The sequence below is a fragment of the Sapajus apella genome, unplaced genomic scaffold, assembly GCF_009761245.1.
Source record: "Sapajus apella isolate SASKATOON/1434 unplaced genomic scaffold, GSC_monkey_1.0 scaffold10, whole genome shotgun sequence".
Lineage (NCBI taxonomy): Eukaryota > Metazoa > Chordata > Mammalia > Primates > Cebidae > Sapajus > Sapajus apella.
The window spans coordinates 14,156,137-14,183,347 of NW_022436950.1; the positions used below are offsets into that span (position 1 = coordinate 14,156,137).

The 27,211-nt window shown below is 37.3% G+C and overlaps 1 protein-coding gene across 5 annotated transcripts in view; it reads right to left on the reverse strand.

Annotated features, from left to right (window-relative positions):
* The window catches only part of NYAP2 (neuronal tyrosine-phosphorylated phosphoinositide-3-kinase adaptor 2), a 302,087-nt gene that overhangs the window by 163,425 nt on the left and 111,451 nt on the right, over positions 1-27,211 (reverse strand). For all 5 annotated transcript variants that reach the window (XM_032278021.1, XM_032278022.1, XM_032278020.1 and 2 more), the window contains one exon: positions 26,442-26,743. In XM_032278021.1, the coding sequence (XP_032133912.1) occupies positions 26,442-26,743 (302 nt within the window). The remainder of the gene's footprint in view (positions 1-26,441; positions 26,744-27,211) is intronic.

The following is a 27,211-nucleotide window of genomic DNA, read 5'->3' on the forward strand; positions in this document are numbered from 1 at the left end:
ACACCAACAAATATCGACAAGCAAAAGACCATCCAGAAAAATGTAACCTCGCCAACAAACTAAATAAGGAACCAGAGACCAATCCAGGAGAAACACAGATATTTGACTTTTCAGAGAGAGAATTTAAAATAGCTGTTTTGAGGAAACTCAAAGAAATTCAACATAACATAACAAGATTCAAATCTCTATCAGATGAAATTAACAAAGAGATTGAAACAGTGAAGAAAAATCAGGTAGATATTTTGAGTTGAAAATGCAATTGACATACTGAAGAATGTACCAGAGTCACTTAATAGCAGAATTAATCAAGCAGAAGAAAGAATTAGTGAGCTTGAAGACAGGCTATTTGAAAAGCCATGGTCAGAGGGGACAAAATAAAAGATAAAAAACAATGAAGTATGCCTATAAAATCTATAAACTGGCCTCAAAAAGGCAAATCTAAGAGTGATTGGCCTTAAAGAGAACGTAGAGAAAGAGATAAGAGTAAAAAGTTTAATCAAAGGGATGATGTCTGAGAACTACCCAAACCTAGAGAAGGATATTGACATTCAAATACAAGGTTATAGAGCATCAAGCAGATTTAACCCAAAGAAAACTACCTCAAGGCATTTAAAAATCATACTTCCAAAGGTCAAGGATAAAGAAAGGATTCTAAAAGCAGTAAGAGAAAAGAAACAGATAACATATGATGAAGCTCCAATAAGTCTGGCAGCAGATGTTTCAGTGGAAATCTTATAGGCCAAAAAAGAGTGGCATGACATATTTAAAGTGCTGAAGGAAAAAAAAAAACACACACACAACTTTTACCCTAGAATAGTATGTCTGGCAAAAATATCCTTCAAGCATGAAGAAGAAATAAAACCTTCTCCAATAAACAAGAGCTGAGGGATTTCACCAACACCAGACCTGTCCTACAAGAAATGCTAAAGGAAGTTATTCAATCCAAAAGAAAAGAATATCAATAAGCAAGAAGAAATCATGTGAACGTAAAAACCTAACTGGTAATAGTAAGCACATAGAAAACAACAGAATATTATAACTCTGTAATTGTGGTGTATAAACTACTCATATCTTAAGTAGGAAGGCTAAATAATGAAACTTTATTTATTATCAAAAATAACTACAACTTTTCAAGGCATAGTACAAGACATAAAGAGAAACCACAAATGTTAAAAAGTAGGAGGACGAAGTGAAAGTGTAAAGCTTTTGTTAGTTCTCTTTTTCAGTGTTTGTTCATGCAATTACTGTTGTCAACAGTTTAAAATAAGGGGTTTTAACACAGTATTTACAAGCCTTGTGGTAACTCAAATTAAACATCATACAACAAATATACAAAAAATAAAAAGCAAGAAATGTAATCCTACCACTAGAGAAAATTACCTTTACTAAAAGGAAGACAGGACAAAAGAAGAGAAGGCCAGAAAATGAATAACAGAATGGCAGGCGTAAGTCCCTACTTATGAACAATAACATTGAATACAAATGGATTGAACTCTCCAATCAAAACACATAGAGTGGGCTGAATGTGAAAAAAAACACCCAATGACATGTTTTCTATAAGAAACATACTTGACCTATAAAGACACACATAGACTAAAAATAAAGGCATGGAAAAAGATATTCCATGCCAATAAAAACCTAAGAAGAACAGAAGTAGCCATATTTATATCAGGAACTTATTTCCAGTACTTGTATCAGCAAATATAGATTTTAAGACAAAAATTATAAGAAGAGATAAAGAAGGTCACTATATAATGACAAAAGGGTGAATCCAGCAAGAGGGTATAACAATTGTAAATACATATGCACCTAATACTAGAGCATTCAGATACATGAAGCAAGCATTATTAGAGCTAAAGAGAGAGCTAGGCCCTAATGCAGTAATAGCTGGAGAATTAAACACACAGCATTCAGTCTTGGACAGATCTCCCAGACACAAACTCAACAAACTTCAGACTTAATCTGCATTATAGAACAAATAGACCTAATAGATATTTATAGAACATTTTATACAACATCTTCAGAATACACATTTTTCTCCTCAGCACAGGATCATTCTAAGAAAAAAACCATATGATAGGTGACAAAACATATATTAAGCATTCAAAAAACCTGAAATAATATCTAGTATTTTCTCTGACGACAATTTCCACAATGGAGTAAAACTAGGAATCCAATAAAAGAGGAATTTTTGAAACTATACAAAGACATGGAAATTAAATAACACGCTTCTGAATGACCAGTGGGTCCATGAAGAAATTAAGAAGGAAATTGAAAAATTTCTTAAAACAAATGAAAATGGAAAGAACATACCAATACTTTTGGAATACAGTGAAAACAGTACTAAGATGGAAGTTTTTGGCTATAAGCACCTACATCAAAGTAGAAAAACTTCAAATAAATTACCTAATGATGTATCTTAAAGAACTAGAAAAGGAAGAGCAAACCAAACTCAAAATTAGTAGAAGAAAAAAAATAAAAAGATCAGAACAGAAATAAATAAAATTCAAACAATGTAATGCAAAAGATCAATGAAGCAGAAAGTTGGTTTTTTAAAAAGATAAAGGTTTGTCAATTTTGTGTATCTATATTAAAAACAGAGAAGACCCAAATAAATAAAATCAGAGATCATAAAGAAGATATTACAACCAACAATGCAGACATTCAAAGGATTATTAGTACTTACTATGAGCAACTATAGACCAATAAAATGCAAAATCTAGTAGTGGATTAATTCCTAGACATATACAACCTACCAATATTGAACCATTAAGAAATTAAAAAACTGAACAAACCAGCTGCAAGTAATGAGATCAAAGCCATAATAAAAATTATTCCAACAAAGAAAAGCCTGGGACCTGATGGCTTTATTCTGAATTCTACCAAACATTTAAGAAAGAACTAATACCAATTCTACTCAACCTATTCTGAAAAATAAAGGAGAAAGAAATACCCCTAAACTAATTCAATGAGGCCAGTATTATCCTGATATCAAACCAGACAAAGATACATCAAAAAGAAAAAAAAAAAAAAAAAAGGATAGGTCAATATCTCTGACGAATATTGATGCAAAAATCCTAGCAAACTGAATTGAACAACACATTAAAAAGATAATTTATCAAGACCAAGTGGGATTTATCCCACGGATGCAAAGATGGCTCAACATATGCAAATCAATTAATGTGATATATCATATCAAAAGAATGGAGGATAAAAGTCATATGATGATTCCAATTGATGCAGAAGAAGCATTTGATAAAATTCAACATTTTTTCATGATAAAAAAATACCGGATATAAAAGAAACATACTTCAACGTAAGAAAATCATATATGACAAACCCACAGCTAGTGTCCTACTGAATGGGGAAAAACTGAAAGCCTTTCCTCTAAGATCTGGAACACGAAAATGAGGCCCACTGTCACCACTGTTATTCAACATAGTCCTGGAAGTCCTAACTAAAGTAATTAAACAACAGAAATAAATAAAGGGCATCCAATTGGAAAGGAAGAAATTCAATTATCCTTGTTTTCAGATGATATGACTCTGAATTTTGGAAAACTTAAAAACCCCACCAAAAAACTATTAGAACTGATCAATTCAGTAAAGTTGCAGGATACAAAATGAACATACAAAAATTAGTAGCATTTACATATTCCAACAACAAACAATCTGAAAAATAATCGAGAAAGTAATCTCATTTACAGTAACTGCAAATAAAATAAAATGCCTAGGAATTAACCAAAGAATTAAGGATCTGTATAATGAAAACCATAAAATATTGATGAAAGAAATTGAAGACACCAAAAATTAAAAAATATTCCATGTTCATGGATTGGAAGGATCAATATTGTTAAAATTTCCCATATTACCCAAAACAATATCCAGATTCAATGCGATCCTTATTAAAATACCAATGGCATTCTTCACAGGAATAGAAAAAAAATTCTAAAAATTATATGAAATCACAAAAGCCCTAGAATAGCTAAAGCTATCTCAAGCAAAAGAACAAAACTGGAGGAATCACATTACTTGACTTCAAATGATACTACAGAGGTATAGTAACAAAAACAGCATAGTACTAGCATAAAAACAGACACATAGACCAATGGAACAGAATAGAGAACCCAGAAATAAATTCATACATCTACAGTAAACTCATTTTCAAAAAAGTTCCAAGAACATACATTTGGAAAAAATCTCTTCAATAAATGATGCTGAGAAAACTGGATATCCATATGCAGAAAATGAAACTAGATCCCTATCTCTTGCCACATAAAAAAATCAAATCAAAATGGATTAATGACTTAAATCTGAGACTTCAAATCATACAACTGCTAAAATTAAAATTAAACATTGAGAAAACTCTCCAGGACATTGGACTGGGCAAAGATTTATTGAGTAATACCATAGAAGCACAGGCAACTAAAGCAAAAATGGACACATGGGATTATATCAAGTTTAAAACTTCTGAACATCAAAGAAAACAATAAACAAAGTGAAGAGACAATCGGCAGAATGGAATAAAATATGTGCAAAGCACCCATCTGACAAGGGATTTATAACCATAATATATAAGGAGCTCAAACAACTTTATAGTAAAAATTCTAATAACCTGACTTAAAAATGGACAAACTATCTGAATAGATATTTATCATAAGAAGACACACAAATGGCAAACAGAAAAGTTGTTCAAGGTCATTGATCATCAAAGAAATGCAAATCAAAACTACAATGTCATCTCATCACAGTTAAAATGGCTTTTGTCCAAAAGACAGGCAATAACAAAGGCTGATGAGGATATGGAAAAAAGGGAACCCTCATTGACTGTTGGTGGGAGTGTTAATTAGTAAAACCACTGAGGAGGACAATTTGGAGTTTCTCAAAAAACTAAAAATAGAGTTACTATGTCTTCCAGTAATCCCACAACTAAGTATCTACCCAAAAGAAGGGAAATTTGTACATTGAAGAGACATCTGCTCTCCCATATTTCTTGCAGCACTATTCGCAACCGCCTAGATTTGGAAGCAACATAAGTCTCCATCAATAGATGAATGGATAAAGAAAATGTGGTACATACACACAATAGAATACTATTCAGCCTGATATGGTTTGGCTGTGTCCCCAACCAGATCTCATCTTGAATTCCCAAGTGGTATGGGAGGTAATTGAATCATGGGGTCAGAACTTTCCTATGCTATTGCCTTGATAGTGAGTAAGTCTCATGAGATTAGATGGCTATTGTAATGGGAAGTATTCCTGCACAAGCTCTCTTGTCTTGTCTGCCACCATATGAGACGTGCCTTTCACTTTCCACCATGATTGTGAGGCCTCCCCATCCATGTGGAACTGTAATTTCAATAAACCCCTTTCTTTTATAAATTGCCCAGTCTTGGGTATGTCTTTACCAGCAGTGTGAAAACGGACTAATACACAGCCATAAAAAATCATGAGATCCTGTCATTTGTGACAGTATAGATGCAATTGGGTATCATTATGTTGAGTGAAATAAGCCAGGCACAGAAAGACAAACTGCACATGATCTCACTTATTTGTAGGAGCTAAAAATGAAAACAACTGAATTTATGAAGATAGAGAGCAGAAAGAATATTACCAGAGGCTGGGAATGGCAGTAGGTTGTTGGAGAAAGTGGGGATGGTTAATGGAATAAATAATAAATAAATAGAATAAATTAGAAAGAATAAATAAGACCCACTTGACAGCATAATGGGATGACTGTAGTCAATAATAATTTATTAGTACATTTTAAAATAATTAAAAAAACATAATTAGATTGTTTAGTACACAAAGGATAAATGTTTAAGGTGATGACCCCATTTACACTGATGTGATTATTATGCTTTGTATGCCTATATAAAAGTATCTCATGTGCCCCATAAATATACACACCAACTATATACTCAAAAAATAAAAATAAAAAAGAAAACACAAGAGCAACAGCAACAACAAAAAGAAATATGGAGTTCAAAGGACCCCATTAGCACATTCTTTTCTGTGTGCTTCTCTTTCATAATACATGGCCATTAGCAATGCCTAGCGTGAAGGATGGGAGGAATTTCCCAAAGGCCAGGGGGAAATAGGGCACCATTTCATGCAGGTAATGCTGTAAGTAATGACAAGGGGAAGGAAGCAGGTGAATTTTCAGGGCAAGAGGGAACAGCACAGGCTGAGAACACTGTTTCTCCACCTATCATGTGGCAGAGCCTTGGGAGAACAGGGGAAGGGAGGTTTGGCTGGCTGACAGCAGCAGCTAGAGAGGGGCTGGGCACTCAACTGAGGGGTAGCCTTTATCTCAGATAAGCTCTGAACTAGATTTAGCTTTGAGAAATATGAAAGTTAAACACAACCTTTTGCAATTATTTATTTGATGAAATAGCTCTGGCTGCTATGTTTATAATTTAAGCATCTATAGACCTCTTACTGAAGCTCATTGGCAGTTTGGAATCTTTTGAATTGCAAGAAAAAATGTAGATGTAATCAACAGCAAACATGTAATTAGTGTTTATACAGAGTCTGGAATCTTCTTGTCACAGAAAAGTTTTTATGGATAAGATATATTCTAGATATATCTATATCTATCTTTCCTCAGTAAGGAAGGAATGGAAGTAGGATTGAGTAGCTTCTTCCATGGGAAAAGTAGCACTTTTCTCATTATTTATCAACAGTTCCACTGCTCCTACCTGCATCTAAGCAACCAGCATCTGTCTTCTGGGGTATTCCTACAGTAGCTGCCTGACTGGCTTCCTTGATTCTATCTGACCCCTGTACATCTATACTCAACAGGGACCACAATGGTTGTTTTCAAATAGTTCATGCCACTCTTCCACTCAGACCACAACAACGCTCTCTCAGAATAAATCCCAATGCCACAGGGAAGCCTATAAAGAAAGCTACAGGGTCTCACCTTCTTTTTCCTCCCCAATCTTATTTCCTGGTCTTATCCTTTTGATTCAAAATGTTCCCTCAACACTTGCTATGCACTCTTCTGCCTTTGGGTTCTGTAGCAACATTTTTGCCACTTGGAACACTCTATTTCCAGATATCCACATACGTCATCCCACATCTAACTATCTTTGTGAACCATCAATTGATTGCATCTCACTTCTAAACCCATCCTCTTTTCCAGCTTGTGACGAAGGATCTAGACCCTTTAAATATTTTCTTCCAGGCTGGCTGGCCCAATGTTAAATTTTGTCCATAGAAGATATTGAAGAAACATTAATGCAGAAAGGAATTTTGCTTCCTAGTTCCTGTATCTCACTGGCCAAGCTTCTGCAGTGCAGGTGGCTTCCCCATGCTCATCTCCTGTAGAACTGAGCAGTGTTCTAGCCTCAGAAGTAGCTGGGACCATGGGTGCACACCACCATGCCCAGCTACTTGTTTTGTATTTTTAGTAGAGACGGGGTCTTTCTGTGTTGCTCAGGCTATGTTCAAACTACTGAGCTACCAGCTGCCTGCTGACCTCAAGCCATCACGTAGTGCAGTGGAGTATCTCTGGCAAGAAACTCCTGGAAACAGTTTTCCCCAGCACCCTAGAGGGTAACTCTCTGAAAAGTTGCAGAGGCTGGATTTCCAGCAAGTCCTGCCTTGCACAGTTCCACAGTAGTGTCTCTGGCTCCGATAACCCACAACTGCACCCTCCCAACAAGGTCTGGATCTTAGCCCTGAGTTAGAGGCCACTTTGACTCAGCCCTGGGAGATAGTGGCTGATCCTTATGTCTTCTATTCTTGTATTATTTGCAGCTTGCTTTACTTTTTATCCGCTGATTCTGTTACTCCAATCCTCTGTTATTGTCATTGATGATTTACAGTAAACTTTTTCTATTCCAATTACTATATAGTATCTCTCTCCTGTTGGGCCTAGACTGATACAATGTTTTAGCTCAAATATCAAGATGATGTCTCTTTTCTGTCCTCTCTGCTTAAAATTTCCTTCTGCATCTCTTTGCCTTGCTCTGGATTTTTCTTTCTTCTCTTGCACTGATCATCTTTCAACACACTAGCCCCTTTACGGATTATGTTTATTATTTATCAACTGCTTACTTCTATAGAATATAAACACCTTGAGGGTAAACATCTGTTTCATTTTTGCTCATGTATATACCTGAAACTTGTGGAATAGTGCCTGGCCCATAGTAGGTGCTCAATAAATATTTGTTAAACGAACAATCAAATGGATTGTGAGCAGCTGTCTCTCTGAAGAATGCCTGCGTTGGCCTCTACTGTGGGAAGTTAACTTGTTGCCAGTGGCTACAGTTAGCATTTCCTCATCCTTTGGAAAATGAGGGAAATGCTAGTCCTCCCACTTGTCCTAGATTGTAAATTATAGAAGTTGCTTATCGCTGCATACACAGGCCTTAAGATGCAATCTTTTCCTCTACCATCATATAGGAATGTTTTCTCAACATCTCCAAATTCATTTATCCATTTTAATCAAATCAAGAAATACTTATCCAATTGTTGTTTTTGTTCTTATTTTGAAGGTGGCAATTAATTTTACAATTAATCTACTTGCATTCCCTGTCAAGCCAGTTTGCACACATTGCTAAAACAAAGATTTCCACGGATATTGAAACCTAAATTTTTGTTAGAAACATAGGATAACCTGCCAATTCAGAAAAAAAAAATCTGTATAGCTCTGGCTTCCTTTATTGGATAGCAAATGATATGTAAATAATCATAGTCAAGTTACCTAAGCATAGTTAGGGAAAAAATAAAATACAAATATTGAAACAAGTGAGGTCTAATTTTCATTTCTCTGGCTACTATTTAGCTTATGAGAGCAGAGTCTTTTTACTATATGGAAGTATTCTAATTTGAATTTCATCTCTGTGTACTTTCTTTTTTTTTTTTTTTTTTGAGACAGAGTCTTGCTCTGTCACCCAGGCTGGAGCATAGTCATGCTTTCTTGGCTCACTACAGCCTCCACCCCCCCAGGTTCAAGTGATCCTGCCGTCTCAACCTCAGAAGTAGCTGGGATCACAAGTGCACCTCACCATGCCCCAGCTATTTGTTTTGTGTTTTTAGTAGAGATGGGACCTTTCCATGATGCTTAGGTTAGTTTCGAACTCCTGAGCTCCATTAATCCACCTGCTTCAGCCTTCCAAAGTGCTGGGATTGTAGAAATGAGCCACCGTGCCCAGCTGGCTTTCTTTTAAAAATAGTGCAGCTCTTAGTATCACACAGAGATAGAAGACTATAGAAGATACAATAAATGTCAGAACTCCTTGAATAATGATTACATATGGAGAGCAGAACTTTTGTTATTTGGAACTACAAGGGCATTACTCAGTTTAGTTAGCCACATTTTTTTGGAGACATAAGAGCATTTTTATTCAGTAGCAATATACTTTTTCATTTTAAGCATTTTTTATAAGAAATATTTCTAAAATACATTATGTCCTTATTTTCAACAGTTTAAGACACTTCCTCTGAGAAGCCATCTTTGCCTCTTCTAGTTTTGGGTAGGTGCCCTTGATCTCTGCTCACAAAATACCTGGTATCTTCCCTTCCAATGCACAGATTCCACTTCACTGTTGATGTCAGTGGGCTCCTCTGGGTTGTCATGACTTTTAAGGGAGAAAATCTATCTTTCTTGTTTCTCTATTGCCTAGCATAGCATAGTGCCATGCACACAGTACTCAGTAAATATCTGTTGACTAATGACATCTTCAAGGGCATCACTGTAAACACTGAAACAGCACAGGGCAGATCATAATCAAGGCCTTTTGAGTGGGTGTGCTATGTATACATTCTTTAAAGTTTGTTTAGTAGCAGGTAGCAGTCCTTTCTGGTCCTTTTTGCCCTGCTTGTACATTGTTTCTAATACGCTATAGGGTTAGAGACTCCGAACCAAATTTATACTAAGTAATAATAAGTTTAAAAATTAAAGAAAGAAATAAACTAAAATTCACAAGCTTTAGTGCAGGAAGAAGGAGTTTGGCTTCTCTAAGTTCTTTCTTATTCTTAGTTTTCAGCTGTTCTGGTTAGACAAAGTTGTCAGAAAGCAGAGATTTCCAAAGGGAAATGTGTTCCTGTGTTCTGCTCCATGTAGTCAACTTAATTTAATACACATTAATAGCTAAAAATAAATTGTAAAAAGCAGGTCTTAAATCACTGACTTCCCACTTAACAAGAAAAATCATAGATAGCAACTCATATAATAGAAACTGTTAGTGCAGATATAGAGTCATAAAATCAAAGCACTCTTTATGCAATAAGTCTATGCTTCATTGAGGTCAATTAAAGCAAGATTTATGCATACAGGCAGTCACTCTGCCTTAAAAAATGGCTTTTACACACTCTAAGGTAGGGTGAAGAACTACTTAAAAGCTAGATCCCTATAGAGTGGGAAAAAAAGAATAAATCTGGAAATATATACCTGTCCTCTAAGAATAAGATAGAAATGGCTAAGTGTAACCTTGAAATATACAGACATAAGTGTAACCCAGTGAGTTAGAAAGATAAAATTAACACCCAAAAGTCATTTAAGGAAAAGAAATCGCAACTCTGTTGCATCTTAATCGAGAACATTATTTTTTAACCTTATGTAAATGGCACAAGCTGGACATTCTTTGATTTATATTATTTGGATAAACTAAAAGGTACATGGTGCCAACAACACATCACAGTCTGTCAACAGCATTCTTTGTGACCACCCATAATTAGTTTATATACCTATCAAGATTCTTAAATGAAAACAACTGAAGAAAGACAAGGTTTTACAAACCTAAACAGCCAGCAAAGCAATCTCATCTTTTACATCTTTCAGACTGGTTGCTATTTTATAAACAAAGCAGAGCCTGAGTGATGGATGGAGTGAAAATGCACTTGTTCTCTGAGGATTATGAATCACCACGCTGTTTTCTAAGCTCTCCAATATTGGAACTTCTTTCTACATTAATGGTGCCTGAAAGTGCATTAACTCTTCATAGCAATTAGTCTCCTGAAAGATTTATTTATGAAAACACACGTGATTCAAAATGTTCCCATTCAGTATTACTGATTTAAGCCCACCTCTGTAGCTGGCATCAAAGGTACAATGACAAAAGGATAAGGTCCATGTCTCTGAGGTATACTTAGTCTCATTAGGATACAAAAGAGATAGACAGATATTTACAATAAAATATAATTGCAGATGTAATGTCATTGTACACAGAGTATATAGTTCAATCACAGAAAAACGTGCTTACGTAAGTTATTACAGGGAAGGCAGTTGGTCCTGTTCCTTGAAGGATGAGTGGAAATTTGTTGCAGAGACTAACTTGGAAAAGAAACTCCAGAAAAAAATTTTTACAAGGGCACAGAGGCAGGAACAAACACGGTTTGTTTGGAGGAAAGTAGGTAGTCTGAGTTGGCTGTAAGAGGCATGGCTGGTGGGAGGTGTGGCTCGGCAGGCAGGAGCAGATGAAAAAGGTCATGCTAATGAGTTCAGTTTTATCAGATAAATGATAAGCAGGAAACTGACATGATCAGATGAAGTGAGCAGAATGGTGCTATAATTGGATGCACATGTGAGAAAATCCTCTCTGAAAGTAGTAGGGATGACGGATTTGTGAAAGTGAAGCTGCAGGAAAGATGACCAGTTAGGTGCCCATGTAATTGTCCAGGAGGGAAGCATAATGGCCTGAATGAGATAGGAGCATAAAAGTGCAAACAAGTGGAGAGACTGACATAAGTGGAGCAGATCTGGCTGGACTTGATCATTGATGAGAGGTCAGGGTAAGTGAAGGTGCATAAGCAGACTAGTCTCTTGCATATCTAACTTGGGTGTCAAGATAAAAAACATGGAGGAAACTCCTGGGTCAGTGTGGATATGACAAGTTTGAAGTCTCTCTGTGATATCTACAGATAGATGTAGGTGCAAAGATTCAGACATCTGGAGATTATATGGAATTCATGACTTATTTATTCAATAAAGATTAGGGTGAGAAGATAGGAGAACCAGTGAGACTTCAGAGACATCATTTAAGAATCAGGCGAAACAACAGACACCCTCAAGGAGATGAATAGAGTAGCAAGAGGAATGAAGTTAGTAGAGGGTTGGGCATAAAAAGCCAAGGAGCATGGGATTTAGGAAGTATGGAGGTTCATAGTTTAAAATGCTGAAGAGACATACCGAAGGGTAGGGATAAAAGAACACCATTGAGATGAGAACCAAGATGCAATTTAGTGTCATGGTGAGGGCATCGGAGAGCAGTGGATTTTGGATGTGGACAAATGAGGGTGGAGGGAGTAGATCAAGCATATGCAAAAGGCCTTTACGCAGCCTGCTGATCAGGAAGGGAAGGATGCAGAGGGTGACCTGAAGGAGCCACCTGCTCAAGGATGCAGTCTCAGATGAGCTAATTTCATTGTCAATTTGCTCTGGGGTACATTCACCCATTAGAAAGGTTTCTTTCCATTACTATTAAATGTATGAGATGGAGAGCAGCAGTATAAAGAAGGTCACTTTCTTAAAATAAAAAAAAATCATTTTGTATAGTACCAAATGATTTATGTTATCAAATGCGAAAAGTGTTTTTGTCAGTTATACTCTAAAAAATACTGACTGAGGCCGGGCACAGTGGCTTATACCTGTAATTCCAGCACTTTGGGAGGCCGAGGCAAGTGGATCACGAGGTAAGGAGATCGAGACTATCTTGGCCCATATGGTGAAACCGTCTGTCTACTAAAAATACAAAAAATTATCCTGGTGTAGTGGCAGGCACCTGTAGTCCTATTTACTCAGGAGGCTGAGGCAGGAGAATTGCTTGAAGCTGAGAGGTGGAGGTTGCAGTGAGCCAAGATCACACTGCTGCACTCCAGCCTGGGCAACAGAGTAAGACTCCATCTCAAAAAGAAAAAAAAAAATACTGACTGAGTTGGAAAGATGAGAATGAAGCCAGGTTAACTCCCAGGGAACATGCTTATGTAAGTATAGGCAGTGGGGCAGGCGCGGTGGCTCACACCTGTAATCCAAACATTTTGGGAGGCTGAGGCGGGTGGATCACTTGAGGTTCAAACTTAAAGACTAGCCTGTCCAACATGGCAGAACCCTGTCTCTACTAAAAATACAAAAAATAGCTGGGCATGGTGGCAGACTCCTGTTATCTCAGCTACTTGGAAGGCTGAAGCAGAGAAAGGTTTGAACCTCGGAGGCAGAGGCTACAGTGAACCGAGATTGCACCACTGCACTCCAGCCTGGGCATATATATATATATACATATATATATGTGTATATATATACATATATATATGTGTATATATTACATATATATGTGTGTATATACACATATATATATGTGTATATATATACACATATATATATGTGTATATATATATACATATATACATGTGTATATATATACACATATAGTAGACTACTATATATATGTATATATGTGTATACATATATGTATATATATTTGTATACATATATATGTATATATGTATATATATATATATATTTAGCAGAGTCTACTATATAAAAAATACACACACACACACACACACACACACACATATATATATATGTATATACACATAGAGAGAGAGAGGTGCAGACTCTGAGGTGCCTTCTAAGGATGGTAGCATCCATATTTGTGGAGAAAAGAAATAAAAAGGTGGAAGTCATTTAATAAAGACAGATTATGAACTCTTTCCTTCCATTTTGTTTATAAAATCCTAGTAATTAGTAATTCAATAATTTAGCACAATTCTTTCTAATGCTTTCACATAAATGCAAAGAGATCAATCTTTACATATGTTTGAGGCCAGATAAAAACAGAGACTAAGGGGAAACTTGCAATGAGGGTTACATTTAGTATGTTGCCCTTTCTCCACTTCTTTTGAAGACAAGCTTTTTTATGTCCATCTACCCATTGTGGGAAATTGATCCAGTTGTTGCAGATAAAGAATTGTGTAACTTGGAAGCATAGAGTCATATTTGTCACCAATATGCTATAGAACAGGCAGAGATCAGAAAGGTACACAGCATAAATTACCATCACCAATCCCTACAATCCAGGGATTCTGGAGAATGACAGGTAAAATCACTAGGGAGTGGATTTGCTGTTTCGAGGACACTGAGTATTATCTGTTCCACAATCTAGGGATTTACAGGACCAGTTCCCATGACAGGTCAACAAGATAGCTCCCCGATTAGGAAACTCAGCAGTGAGGATCATTCAGACTGATATTTATGTACACTCTAATTTTAATGTTAATACCACTTTAGTGTCAGTATTGTACTTGGATCTTTATGTTCTAGAAGTTCTGTGGCCCGAGGAATGCTGAAATAAAGAGTGTATTTTCTCACATGTGAAGCCGAAGGAAATGAGATTTTTCCACCCAACAAAATAGTCCAAGCACTTTGCAGAGGGATGATTTTCATTACATGGAGCAAAGGAAAGACAAAGAGAAAAACTGGCAAGGGCGTTATTTTGTGCCCTATTTGTCAAGCATTTAGATGGTATTGTGATATTTCTATTATCCCATGGAATTTTAGTTTACCTTTTACGGTTTTCATTAACTTTGCATGAATTGATTTTTGAAGTATTCAACCAGAGTTGGATGGTTTCTAGGAAAATAATATATATCTATTCTCCTTAGTATCACCTTGAGAACTCAGAATTCTAGGTTAAACACAAGATTCCTGCCCTCTAGAGTTTCTACCCTGTATAATTCTCTCTCATTGAGTGCAGAAGCAGGACTGTGAATATGATGGTATTTCACTCCCTTGACTAAGTTAGGGTTTATGGAAGAAGGTGAAGAGATTTTTCAGTTATAATTATTGTTTTTACTAGGTTGACTCTGAGTTAATAAGAAAGGAGATTAGGCCCAGTGACTCACACCTGTAATCCCAGCATTTTGGGAGGCAGAGGCAGGAGGACCACTTGAGGTCAGGAGTGTTAGACCAGCCCAGGCAATATAACAAGACTTTGTCTCTACAAAAAGATAGAAAACAGCTGGACATGGTGGCACATACCTGTAGTCCAAGCTGCTTAGGAAGCTGAGGCAGTATGATTGCTTGAGCCCAGGAGTTTGAGGCTGCAATAAGCTATGATCATGCCACTGCACCCCAGCCTGGGCAACAGAGAAGAGAGACCCTGACACAAAATAATAATAATAATAAAGTAGATTGTTCTGGGTGGGCCTGTGTTAATCAGGCGAACTCTTTAAAAGAGGATCCAGGCACCCAGGTGTGGTGGCTCACACCTATAATCCCAGCACTCTGAGAGGCTGAGCTGGGCGGATCACCTGAGATCGGGAGTTCAAGACCAGCCTGACCAACACAGAGAAACCTTGTCTCTACCAAAAATACAAAAAAAATTAGCCAGGCATGGTTGCACATGCCTGTAATCCCAGCTTCTTGGAGGCTGAGGCAGGAGAATTGCTTGAACCCAGGAGACAGAAGTTGCTGTGAGCTGAGATCACACCATTGGACTCCAGCCTGGGCAACACGAGCAAATACTACATCTCAAAAAATAAAAAGAGGATTCGGGCTTTCCCTGAAAGGACAGAATAAACATCCAAGAAACTCTTCTGTTCTTGAAAAAGCAAGCTACTGTATGTTCTTGTAGAACAAATAAACAAGAAGAAATTCTGCCAACAACTATGTAAGCTTGAGAAAGAATCCTGAGCCTCAGGTGAGACTCCAGCTTCAGCTGACACCATAGATTGAAACCTTGGAAAATCTTGAGCTGACTCCTAATCCAAAGAAACTGTGGGCTAGCAGAAGTATATTGTTTGAATCCATTAAATTTATGGTAGTTCATTACACAGCAATAAAACATCACAAAATCAAAGCCTGATTACAATAGACACACAGGCACATTGGGCTTGCTGGTTTCTCATGGAAGGCTCCATCTGTGCCAAAAACATGGGTAAAGGGACATATTGTGAATCTAAGACCCTGAACAAACTAGGCCAATGCTGACCTTACTAGGAGGGTGTTGGGCGAGATCATTAAAGAGGCAGGGTATTCTTTGGTCTGGACAACAACCACAGCAAGGACTGAGAGAAGGACACATTGCATGATGACTTGACTTGCAAACTGTTTCATTCATGAGTCTCGAGGTACATTTAGAAAAAGATCACACATGGTAGATGTGCAACTCCATCTCCATCTGAGCAGTGCCTGGTTTGACAGATGGGTCTTACACTAGGAAGCCTAGCAGCATCTGATTCTGCCAACCTAGGAAGAGAAATCCAGGAATGTGGGCCTTCAGTGATAACCTCCTACACCCTCTTCTCATAAAACAAACAAGAATGCACATTAGAACACTATCCAGCGCCAAAACAATGGAGATTTTGAGAGCTTGCTTTGCACTTTCTTTGTGTTTTATTGGTATAGTGCTAAACAGGGTTTTGAGCACTTCTTGGGGGCATACTGTGATATACAAGTGTCACTTGCTATGTGAACAAAGGCACTAACCAGGCAAGTTGCAGTCAGACAAGCCTGTCAAAAAGCCACCAGAAAAGCCATCACTGAGCCTTTTGAAGGAACAATAAATGTTGCTGAAAAAGGAAACACTCTTTCAGAAGAGCCAAATAAATTCAGAAAAAGCTAAGCAGCTATTCAAAGGGCTACGTATGTCAGTATTTCCTGAGGCTCCATCATCTCAAAGTCTGGCCAGGGACATTTGGGAAGTCACTGCTGCTGTCCTAACCACTCTTCCCTATGTAAGAATACAGCCCAGCACTGATAGGGCAAGAGAAACAAGCTTATGGGACATCTGCTATTTGTCAGACACTGAACCAGGTGCTTTGCTACCCCACTTTTTTCTGCCTAGCAACTTTATAAGATGGATTATACTTCTATTGCTGCTTAGCAAGTGATCACAAATTTAACAGCTTAAAAATCAATACCTTTACTAGCTCACACTTCTGTAGATCAGAGGCCTGGGCACAGCCAGAACCCAAAAGACTACATTCTCTGCTCAGGGTCCCATAAGCTCAAATCAATCTGGCGGCCAGGCTGAATCTTCGTTTGGAGGTTCCAGGGAAAAAGCTACTTTCAGGCTCACTCATTGTTGGTAGATTCAGTTCCTTGCAGTTACAAAACCAGGCCCCAGCTTTCTTGCTTTCAGCCATGGTGCTGCTCTCAACTCTCAGAGGATGCCCATGTGCCTTACCACATGGCCCCACTATCTTCAAGCCAGCAACAGCGCCTCAGGTCCAAGGATGATGCAGGAGTAGTACAGCAGGGAGTGGGGGAATCTTGGATACCATCTTAGAATTCTGCCTGCCACATACGGTCAATATCGTTATTTCCATTTTACAGAGAGAAAACTGACGCTGAGGGAGAAAAAGAATGCTAATGTCTGCCTCACTGATATGAAACCAAGATCTGTTTGCTGGGCTTTTATTGTACCCATCATTGAAATAGGGCATATTTATCCACTGGATGATTTTTCAACCCTCACCTCCACCCATCCTTCTACCTTTTGGAGTCTCCAATGTTGTCTGTTATTCAATGTTGTCTATATTCTGTATGTCTGTGTGTACCCATTGTTGAGCTAAACAGGGTTATGTTATAACCTAAACAGGTTATAAGTGAGAACATGAGGTATCTGACTTCCTGTTTCTGAGTTATTTCACTTAGGAAGACTTCCAGTTCCATCTATGTTGCTAGAAAAGACGTTTCATTTGTTTTTATGGCTGTGATACATATGTGTATGTATGCTACATTTTCCTTATTCAATCCTTCATTGATGGACATGTAAGTTAATTCCATATCTTTGCTATTGTGAATAGTGCTGCAATAAACTTGCAAGTGTGTAAGGAACTACCACAAATTTAATGTATTAAAGCAAAACAAAACAAAACAAAACAAAAAAATTTGGTGAAATGATTACTTTCCCTTTGGGTATATACCCAGTAGTGGGATTGTAGCATTAAACGGTAGTTCTAGTTTTACTTCTTTGAGAAATGCCCATACTATTTTTCACAAAGGTTGTACTAATATATATCCCAACTGACAGCGTATAAATATTCCCTTTTCTTTGTATCTTTGCCAACATCCGTTGTTTTTAAACTTTTTAATAGCCATTCTGACTAGAATAAGATGACATCTTATGGTGGTTTTAAATTGGATTTATGTGATGAATATTGATGTTCAGCATTTTTCATATGTTTATTGGCTGCTTGTATGTCTTCTCTTGAAAACTGTCTATTTATACTCTTTGCCGACTTTGTATGGGGTTACTGTTTTTTCCTGGAGTTGTTTTTCTTATAGATCCTGGATATTAGGCCTTTTTCAGATGCATAGCTTGCCAATATTTTTTTCTATTCTGTAGTTTGTCTGTTTACTCTGTTAATTGTTTATTTTGCTGTGTAAAATCTTCTTAGCTTAATTTAGTTCATTTGTCTATTTTTGTTTTTGTTGTGTTTGCTTTTGAGGACATGGTCAAATTCTTTACCTAGGCCAATGTCCAGAGGCATTTTTGCTAAATTTTCTTCTAGGATTTGTATAGCTTCAGATCTTATATTTAGATCTTTAATCCATCTTGAGTTGATTTTCGTATACGCTGAGTGGCAGGCATCTAGCTTTGTGATGGTTAATACCGAGTGTCAATTCAATTGGATTGAAAGATGTGAAACATTGTTCCTGGGTGTGTCTGTGAGGGTGTTGCAAAGGAGATGAACGTTTGAGTCAGTGGACTGGGAGAGGCAGACCTACCCTCAATCTTGGTAGGCATCATAGAATCAGCTGCCAGTGTAGATAGAGTAAAAGCAGGTGGAAGAACGTGGAAGGACTTGACTTGCTCAGTCTCCCAGCCTTCATCTTTCTCCCATGCTAGATGCTTCCTGCTCTTGAACATTGGACTCCAAGTTCTTCAGCTTTTCGATTCTTGAACTTACACCAGTGGTTTGCCAGGGTCTTCAGTCACAGACTGAAGGCTGCTCTGTTGGCTTCCCTACTTGTGAGGTGTTGTGACTCGAGCTGGCTTCCTTGCTCCTCAGCTTGTTGATGACCTGTTGTGGGACTTCACCTTGTGATTGTGTAAGTCAATATTCCTAAATAAACTCTCCATCATATATACATCTATCCTATTAGTTCTGTCCCTCTAGAGAACCCTAATATAAGCTTCGCTCTTTTGCATTTGGCTATCCAATTTTCCCAGCACCATTTATTAAATAGTGTGTTCTATCCCCAGTGCACATTTTTCATTTTTCTTAACTCTTTCAAAGATCAGTTGGTTATAGGTATGTGGCTTTATTCCTGGGTTCTCTATTCCGTTCCATTGACTTATATGTTTATTTTTATGCCAGTACCATGCTGTCTTGATTACAGTAGCCTTGTAGTATAATTTGAAGTCAGATGATAATGTGATTCCCCCACCTTTGCTTTTTCTTTTTGTTTAGGATTGCTTTGGGTATTCAGGCTTCTTTTTTTATGGTTTCATGTGAATTTTATTCATTATGTGAAAAATGACATTGGTGATTTGATAGGGATTGTGTTGAATCTCCAGATTGCTTTAGACAACATGGTCATTTTAATCATACTGATTCTTCCTGTCCTTAAGCATGGCTCTTTTTCCATTGTGTTATCTATGATTTCTTTCATCAATATTTTGCAGTTGTCCTATAGAGATGTTTCACCACCTTGGTAAAATATATTCCTAGATATTTTTATAGCTATTATAAATGGGATTGACTTTTTGAATTGGTCCTCATTTAGATTATTATTGGTGTATAAAATGCTATTGATTTCTGAATGTGAATTTCATATCCTGGAACATTGCTGAATTCACTTATCAAATATAAGGGGTTTTTCTGTGGTATCATTAGGTTTTTCTAGGTACAAGATCAAATCATTAGTGAACAGGGATAATTTGACTTCCTTTTTTCCAGTTTGGATGCCTTTTATTTATGTATTTATTTATTATTTTTTGCCTGACTGCTCTTGTGAGGGCTTCCAGGAATAGTCTTTTAAAAAATGTTATGACCACTTACAAGTGTCACTGATCTGCACTAGGAACTGAGAGAGCAAAATCAAATACGTGACTGGCCCTGACTGGTGCTGACTTAAGTCCTCAAACTAGGATTCTAATCTGGGAAACCAGTAAGTTCCCCGAGATAAACACACTCAACTTGTTTCCACTCCTTTTTCAACTGTCTCCACATTGTTTATAAAATTTTATATTGGAAGGAAATCAAATTCTGGCTTCTTTAAGTTGGTCAACACCGAACAGCCATAGTCAACAGGTGTGCTTTGTAGGAAGAAGTACACTATTAAAATGTGTTAAACTATTTCTTCCCTAGATAAGTACCTGATTTCATGAACGAAAGGCACATGGTTGTCATGCCAGATTTTCTGGTTTCTAGAAATTGTTCCTTTAATTCATTGCTGGCTCTGTGACCTGGATATAGAGTAAAATAGGCTGTGCTGGGGAAGTAGAACCAAAATTGTTTGCAAGTAACATGAGTGAAAGAGCCACTCGTGTTCTCTTTGTTGCTGGAGCTGGATCCCAGTGGAACAGGGTAGACACTCAAAGTATTTTCTGAATGGAGGCATGAAAAACAACATCATTAAAGGCTCTAAATTACTCTTTCTGGTAATCCTTAAAAAGGGGTTTGTGTCTACTTTTAAGGCAGTGACTTATAACAAACTTCAGTTTCACTTGGTTCTGGCTCAACCACACATTCCAAGATTTAACAACAATCATGACTGCAAATATTGTAGCAGGTATCCCAATTTGTGCTGTCAAAGACATGACTCTACTAAACATGTCTAAAACATAAAGTCAGAAATCAGGAGAACTATCCCAATTCATAATTACTTCTTCACTGTTTTGTAAAGAGATAGTCATGAAATTTTATCATAAATTTGAAAATAAGAGTTCAAAACAAATGGAAAACAAGAACACTTAGCTGATTCTTGTAAAGACTTTAAAATGTAGAGATAATTAAAGGTTAATAAAATATTCTTCTTTATACTAAATACTATGTTAAGGTCACAATATTAAAAGATTATTATGCCTTGGGAACACTTATTAATGTCACAATGTTATTAAAAGATTATTTTGCCTAGGGAATACTTCTTAATGCCATAATATTATTAAAAGATTATTATACCTGAGGAATAGTTTTCTGTTTATTTGGGGCATTGTGTAATATTTGCTTCTTTTCCCTAATTTTATTTTGTTTTATTTTTGAGACAGAGTCTTACTCCGTCACCCAGGCTGCAGTGCAGTGGCGCAATCTCAGCTCACCACAAACTCTGCCTCTTGAGTTCAAGCAATTCTGCCTCAGCTTTCTGAGTAACTAGGATTACAGGCTCCTGCCTGCATACCTGGATAGTTTTTGTATTTTTTATACAGCTGGGGTTTCACCATGTTGGCCAGGCTGGTCTTGAACTCCTGACCACAAATGATCCACTTATCTTTGCCTCCCAAAGTGCTGGGATTATAAATAGGCCATGCCTGGCCTATTTATTTTTAATTGAGAAAAATTCTATATATTTGCCATGTATGTTATTTTGAAATATGTATACATTGTATAATGGCTACACTGAGCTGGTTTATATATTAGCTCACGTACCATTTTTTGTGATGAGAATTCAAAATCTCTTAAGGATGCTCAATACAATACGTTGTTATTAACTGTAGTCACCATGTACAATAGATGTTTTTAACTTATTTCTTCTAATTGAAATGTTATATCCTTCTACCGATATTTTCACCTACCCCTATCCTAGACCCTAGTGATCACCATGCTACTCTTTACTTCTATAGGTTTAACTTTTTTATTCTTTACATGTAAGATCAAGAAGTATCTGTCTTTCTGTGCTTGGCTAATTTCATTTTACATAATATCCTCCAGGCCCATCCATGTTGCCAAAAATGTCAGGATTTTATTCCTTTTTATGGTTGAATAGTACTCGTGTGTGTGTGTGTTTGTGTGTGTGTGTGTGTGTGTGTGTATGTGTGTGTGTGTGTGTGTGTGTGTGTATCACATTTTCTTTATCTGTTCATCTGTTAATGGGCACTGAGGTTGATTCCATATCTTGGCTGTTGGGAATATTGCTGCAATAAACATGAGAATAAAGATGTCTCTTCAACCTACTGGCTTTATTTCTTTTGGAAATATACTCAGTAGTGGGATTGCTTGATCGTATGTTAGTCCTATTTAAATTGTTGCTCTGTTCACTATTTCATAATGGCTATCTTAATGTCTATCAACAGTGTATACGGGTATTCTTTTCCCTGATATATAAGGGTATTTTCAACAGTCTACAAGGGTTGTCTTTTCTAGTGCTTATCTCTCATATTTTGGTAAAAGCTAGATGTAAAACTTTTATGGCTCTAACATGTGAAGTGGATGTGCATCTTTTTTTTCTTTTCCTCTTTGTTTTTAATACATGTGCTGTACCAGACCAAAATTTCATGTTATTCAGGCCTATTAGAAGTGGTGATTCAATGGTATTAAGCTCTATTTGTATGACACCTTCTTTGTACCGTGCACAATCACTGGCATTAGTTCACTAGGTGGTCATAAAGCTGTGATGGATGCAGGATCTGATCAATTTTACATTTATTCACAATCATGTTAAAGGCAAAGGAACAGTCCTTTTGGATCACTTGCCTAAAGTCAATGTTTGCCTGTTAATCCTAAGCAGTCTCTTTTGCCTAAACTAGACAGCATTTCTAACAATTATATTATCGAGGAATCAGCTATGTGTTTACCTGAGGAATGGGAATAACCAATGTGAGGTTGCACACTCTCTCCTTTTTCTGGATCACACATGAGACACAGCTCATAGTGCCTCTCACTCGTTCTTCTTAACCCGTTTTATATCATCTAATCTTTCCTCAAAAGAAGCAGGAACCATAATGAAGCAATAAAAAGGGGTAATTAAAATATTTATAGTATACTGATTGCTAGTTTGTGCTCACCACTGTATGCATTTTTTGAAGGTATTACTATTGTAGATAATCTAAAAATAGAATAGTAAATACATATTTTTAAAGTGACAGAGTTAAAATTTTTAAACATATTTTTCTTGGTGTGTAATTTTTGTTGTTGCTGTTTCTGCTCATCAGTTTTATTTTTTCTACTCTGAAAAGCCATTTTGTAGAGTCCAATTCTTTTTACTTTTATCCACAGGGAAGTCATAATCCCTTACTTAAATAGAAGCTGGTTACCACGGTAATCATTCTAATGCCACTGAATCAATATTTTGATTTTGCTGGCATTTAATGTGAAAAGAAAAGACATGCTAAGATTTAAAAAGTCATTTTTTTATATCTTTGTTATACTGTTGATAACCAGAAAAATTGTAAAGAAAACATATGTTCTGTAATGAACTCCAGTTGTCACACAATGATACAGAACTGAGAGTTCATAAAAGAACAATCTACACATTTATATATTAATATTTTTGACTTTGAGTACACACATATGTACACATGCATTTGGACTCAAGATTTTTTCCCCATTCCTGAACTGTGCCCTATCTCAATGCTATTAGAGGACATGACTTGGTAGAAGAGATTTGCACGTTATCTACTTTTGCAATTGCCATTTTGTTAAGTGTTCTGAAGAGAAAGTAGAATTCCCATGAAGAATCACTTCTCTGTGGAAGGGAAGCCTACCATTTCTGCACTGGGTCCTAATAACTCAAGTCACCCACTGAACACTCTCAAAGATCCATTGCAGCTGAGGGTTTCTCCATCTGTCCCCAGAGCTCCTTTTTGAGGAGAAATGTTGGATTTGGAGTTGGTGTTTAATGAGCTCACTACCCAGCAAGTGTTTTTTCCAAGCCTAACCAAGTCTTTGCTGCTGCTGTTTAGCCACATCTGCTTTTTTGTCTTCAGAAGAAATAAAGCTTGCTGAGCTGCTGCCTTCTGTTTGACAGGTAGCCACTGGGAGCCCACCATCCTTGGATGGTGAAGGTATCTGAAAGAGAATTATCAGACTCTCTGCCCCAGGAACTAGCTATGAAACATCTCAAATGAATGAGAATCCCTTCTATTTTTAAGACAAGTGAAGTGTCACTCAAATTTCTTTTCTGTGGGACAGTAATCACGATTTTCTACTTTCACCCTAACTAGCCCAGCTCCCCCTCCATGAAGGAGCTTTTCTGAGGTGTATATTTTACACTCTTTTCAGAAATGTTTCTGCCAGCATGACGTTGACAACACATCCCTTACTGGCTACTTTGTCCCTCTCATCTCTTTTCTCTCTTTGGATGGTTCTTTTATTCCCCTTTATTCTTAAATTATTCCCAGCTGCATTCAGGCCTCCCATCTTTCCGAGATCACTTTCTTAAATCAGTCATTTTCTTTTGCAAATAATCTAACAGAATTTATTATGTAGTTTTCTGACAGTAGAAGTATGTGAGTGGTGAATTCTATACAATCACAGAAAATAATGAGAAATGAAAAGCACCATGTATCAAGGAAACCTATGAACAACATTTAAAATCTGCAAAGTGTAGGCCTCTGGGGCCTTTTAGTGTACTACTGAGTTAACTAAACACCTATGAATACATTGTTTCTAAAAACATGGATGTGTCACAAATTGAATGACCTACTCATGAGAAAAAGAATCAAACATCTAATACTCTAAGAAGGCAGAGGAATAACTGAGTTTTACACACATACACACCACACACACACACGAATGTTCATTCCAGTACTATTCATTGTAGCTGCAAAACAGAACCAATCTGAGTATTCATCAACAAGATGATAATTAAATTACTGTGCTGTATACTTCTCTCTGTAAAAGTTGATTCTTGACAAGTTGCACACCATGGAAAATAGTTACAATAGAGTAAGTGAAACTACAAAACACAAGACTCTATGCATTATGATGTCAATTTTGCAGATATGCAGTCGGATACTTCTTATTCACATGTATGCCTTAACAGCATTTACTTACATGCACGGCATTTTTTACATCTGTATAGTAGGAAAAACTGAAGCCACAGGAGGTATTTTTTTGTAGAATTTATAGACTGACTCCATCTCCAGGCATTTATTGGTGTTATTCAATATGACTGAAGATACTGGTTGTTTTTGGCTACAGGCACCTAGGCACCAATGAGGGAGAAAGGAGAGACAAGGATGGAAGAAATGGCATGTACCTCATAGGTGTCTGATCTCATGGACTGCATATAAGAATCTATGGAAAGATTAGGCCAGAAGGCCAGGGAACTTTCATGAGGGACTGGGGAGCCCATGTGACAATGAACACTGCCTAGCTGATGTTGCCCTCTGCTGCAAACTATGGTGACACTTGGCACCCTAGGGCCTCAGAGAAGCTTGCTGTGGAGAAAGGAGAGTGGGGCAGAAGAGTAGCTCTGGGACCTGGTGGAACTCCTCTCTCAAACGGGCCGCTGGCAGCATTGGGAACCATGAAGTGTTTTCCACAATTGCCATGTAAAGATCTGAATGTGTCTGTATAATGAGCTGAGTTTGTACACTCCCCTCTCCCAAATTAGAATGTTGAAAACTTAATCCCACAATGATTGTAATTGGAGGTAGAAAGGGAAGGAGAGTAGTGTCGTCATGAATGGGATTAGCACCCTCCTAAGAAGAGGCCAGTGAGGCCTTTCTGCCCTTTGAGGATACAACTAGCAAGAGGACCCCAACAGAGCTCTCAGGCTTCCAGCCTCCAGAACTGTGAGAAATAAAGTGCTGTTGCTTATACGCCACCCAGGCTATGATGTTTTGTTATAGCAGCCCCAAATGACCAAGGGTGTCAACACTTAAGGCTGCTTTCCCACAAAGAGTTCTCAAGAGTAACTCAGGGAAGCTGAGACTCTACTAATTACGTAAGGCCTAAAGAGCTGGTGAGATCTGGTGTTAATGTGACTTAATTTATAGTCATAGACCAGCAAGGAAGTTAGGATGTATTTGATTTGTATATTTCATAGCTGAGAAAAAATACAGACAGGTAAAGGTAAAAATCGGAGACATAAAGTGCAGCCTAAGGTTATAGTATGCACACACATATGCACATAAATACATAAATTCATATTCACTGGAAAGAAATCCACCAAAATGCTGAAAATGATTACTTCTCAAAGATGAGATTACAAGCTTTTCCTTCTTGATATTTTTCTACATTAAAATGCTTACTTAATAATCAAAGAATAATATCTTTCATTGTATAAATAATATAAGAAAATACAAATTTTAGATATATTTCTGGGCAAAATAATTTTTGAATAATTTGGAGCTTTAAAGGATTAAAAAGAAACTCATATATTGCCTTCCCTCTCTGAACCATCAGAAATGCATTCTTCTGGAAATTTGACAACACAAAAATAAATAACCTTCTCCTCAATTCTTCTTTTCTGAGACTTCAGGGTGATGGAGGCAGAATTACGTGGCCCAGTGAGGAAGGCAGTTGCTCCTGGGTATGCTGACCTGAACACACTATCTGAAAGAGATTTCTAGGTGACGTGGGCATGGCGTGTTTTACCTTCAGTCCTCTCAGGGGGTTTCCCACTCTTACTGGCTGCAGTGCTGCTGACCGTCTCTGATGAGGTGCTCAGCTTGGTGCTGGGGTCCCGCTTGGGCTTGGGGGGTGGTTGTCTCCGTGAGCCACAGCTGCTGTCATCATCTGTGCCCCCAACGGAGTGCAGGGACTGTGATCTCACAGAAAAGCCACTGGAGCAAGGATGGGGAAGTCTGTCCTGAGGAGCAGGCATCGTCATGAATCCCATGCGGAAATGTTTGCCCACGTAACTCCCTTCGTGGCCTCGCCCTACTTCTCCACCTATGCTGTAAAAGAAAGCAGACCAAGAAAACATGAAGATAAAAGGAGCCAGTATTTACAAGATCATACACGTGAGCATATTTCTAACAGGGAAATTTCAAATCTTCATTTTAGTCTGGTGAAAGGCTGCCTTTTGAAACAAACTCAAGTAGCATGAAAGCATTCTAAGTTGTGTTAAATTTTGTTTTTCCCAAAGGAAAGAAAAAATACTGCATAGCCCAGTTATCTTCAATCACTTTATTTTTACTTTGGGGGAAATCTTAGCAGTGGCTTAAAATGTAAACAAGGATTCCATGACAATGAGTCATAGATTCCTTTGCCATGTAACTCAGTTCTAGTGGTCAGCACTTGAAACTCTTGTCCGCTTCATCAATACCATTCCTGCTTTTATCTGCTCAATATATTGGAGAACAACAATAATAAAGGGAAAGAAAGAAAGAAAGAAAGAAAGAAAGAAAGAAAGAAAGAAAGAA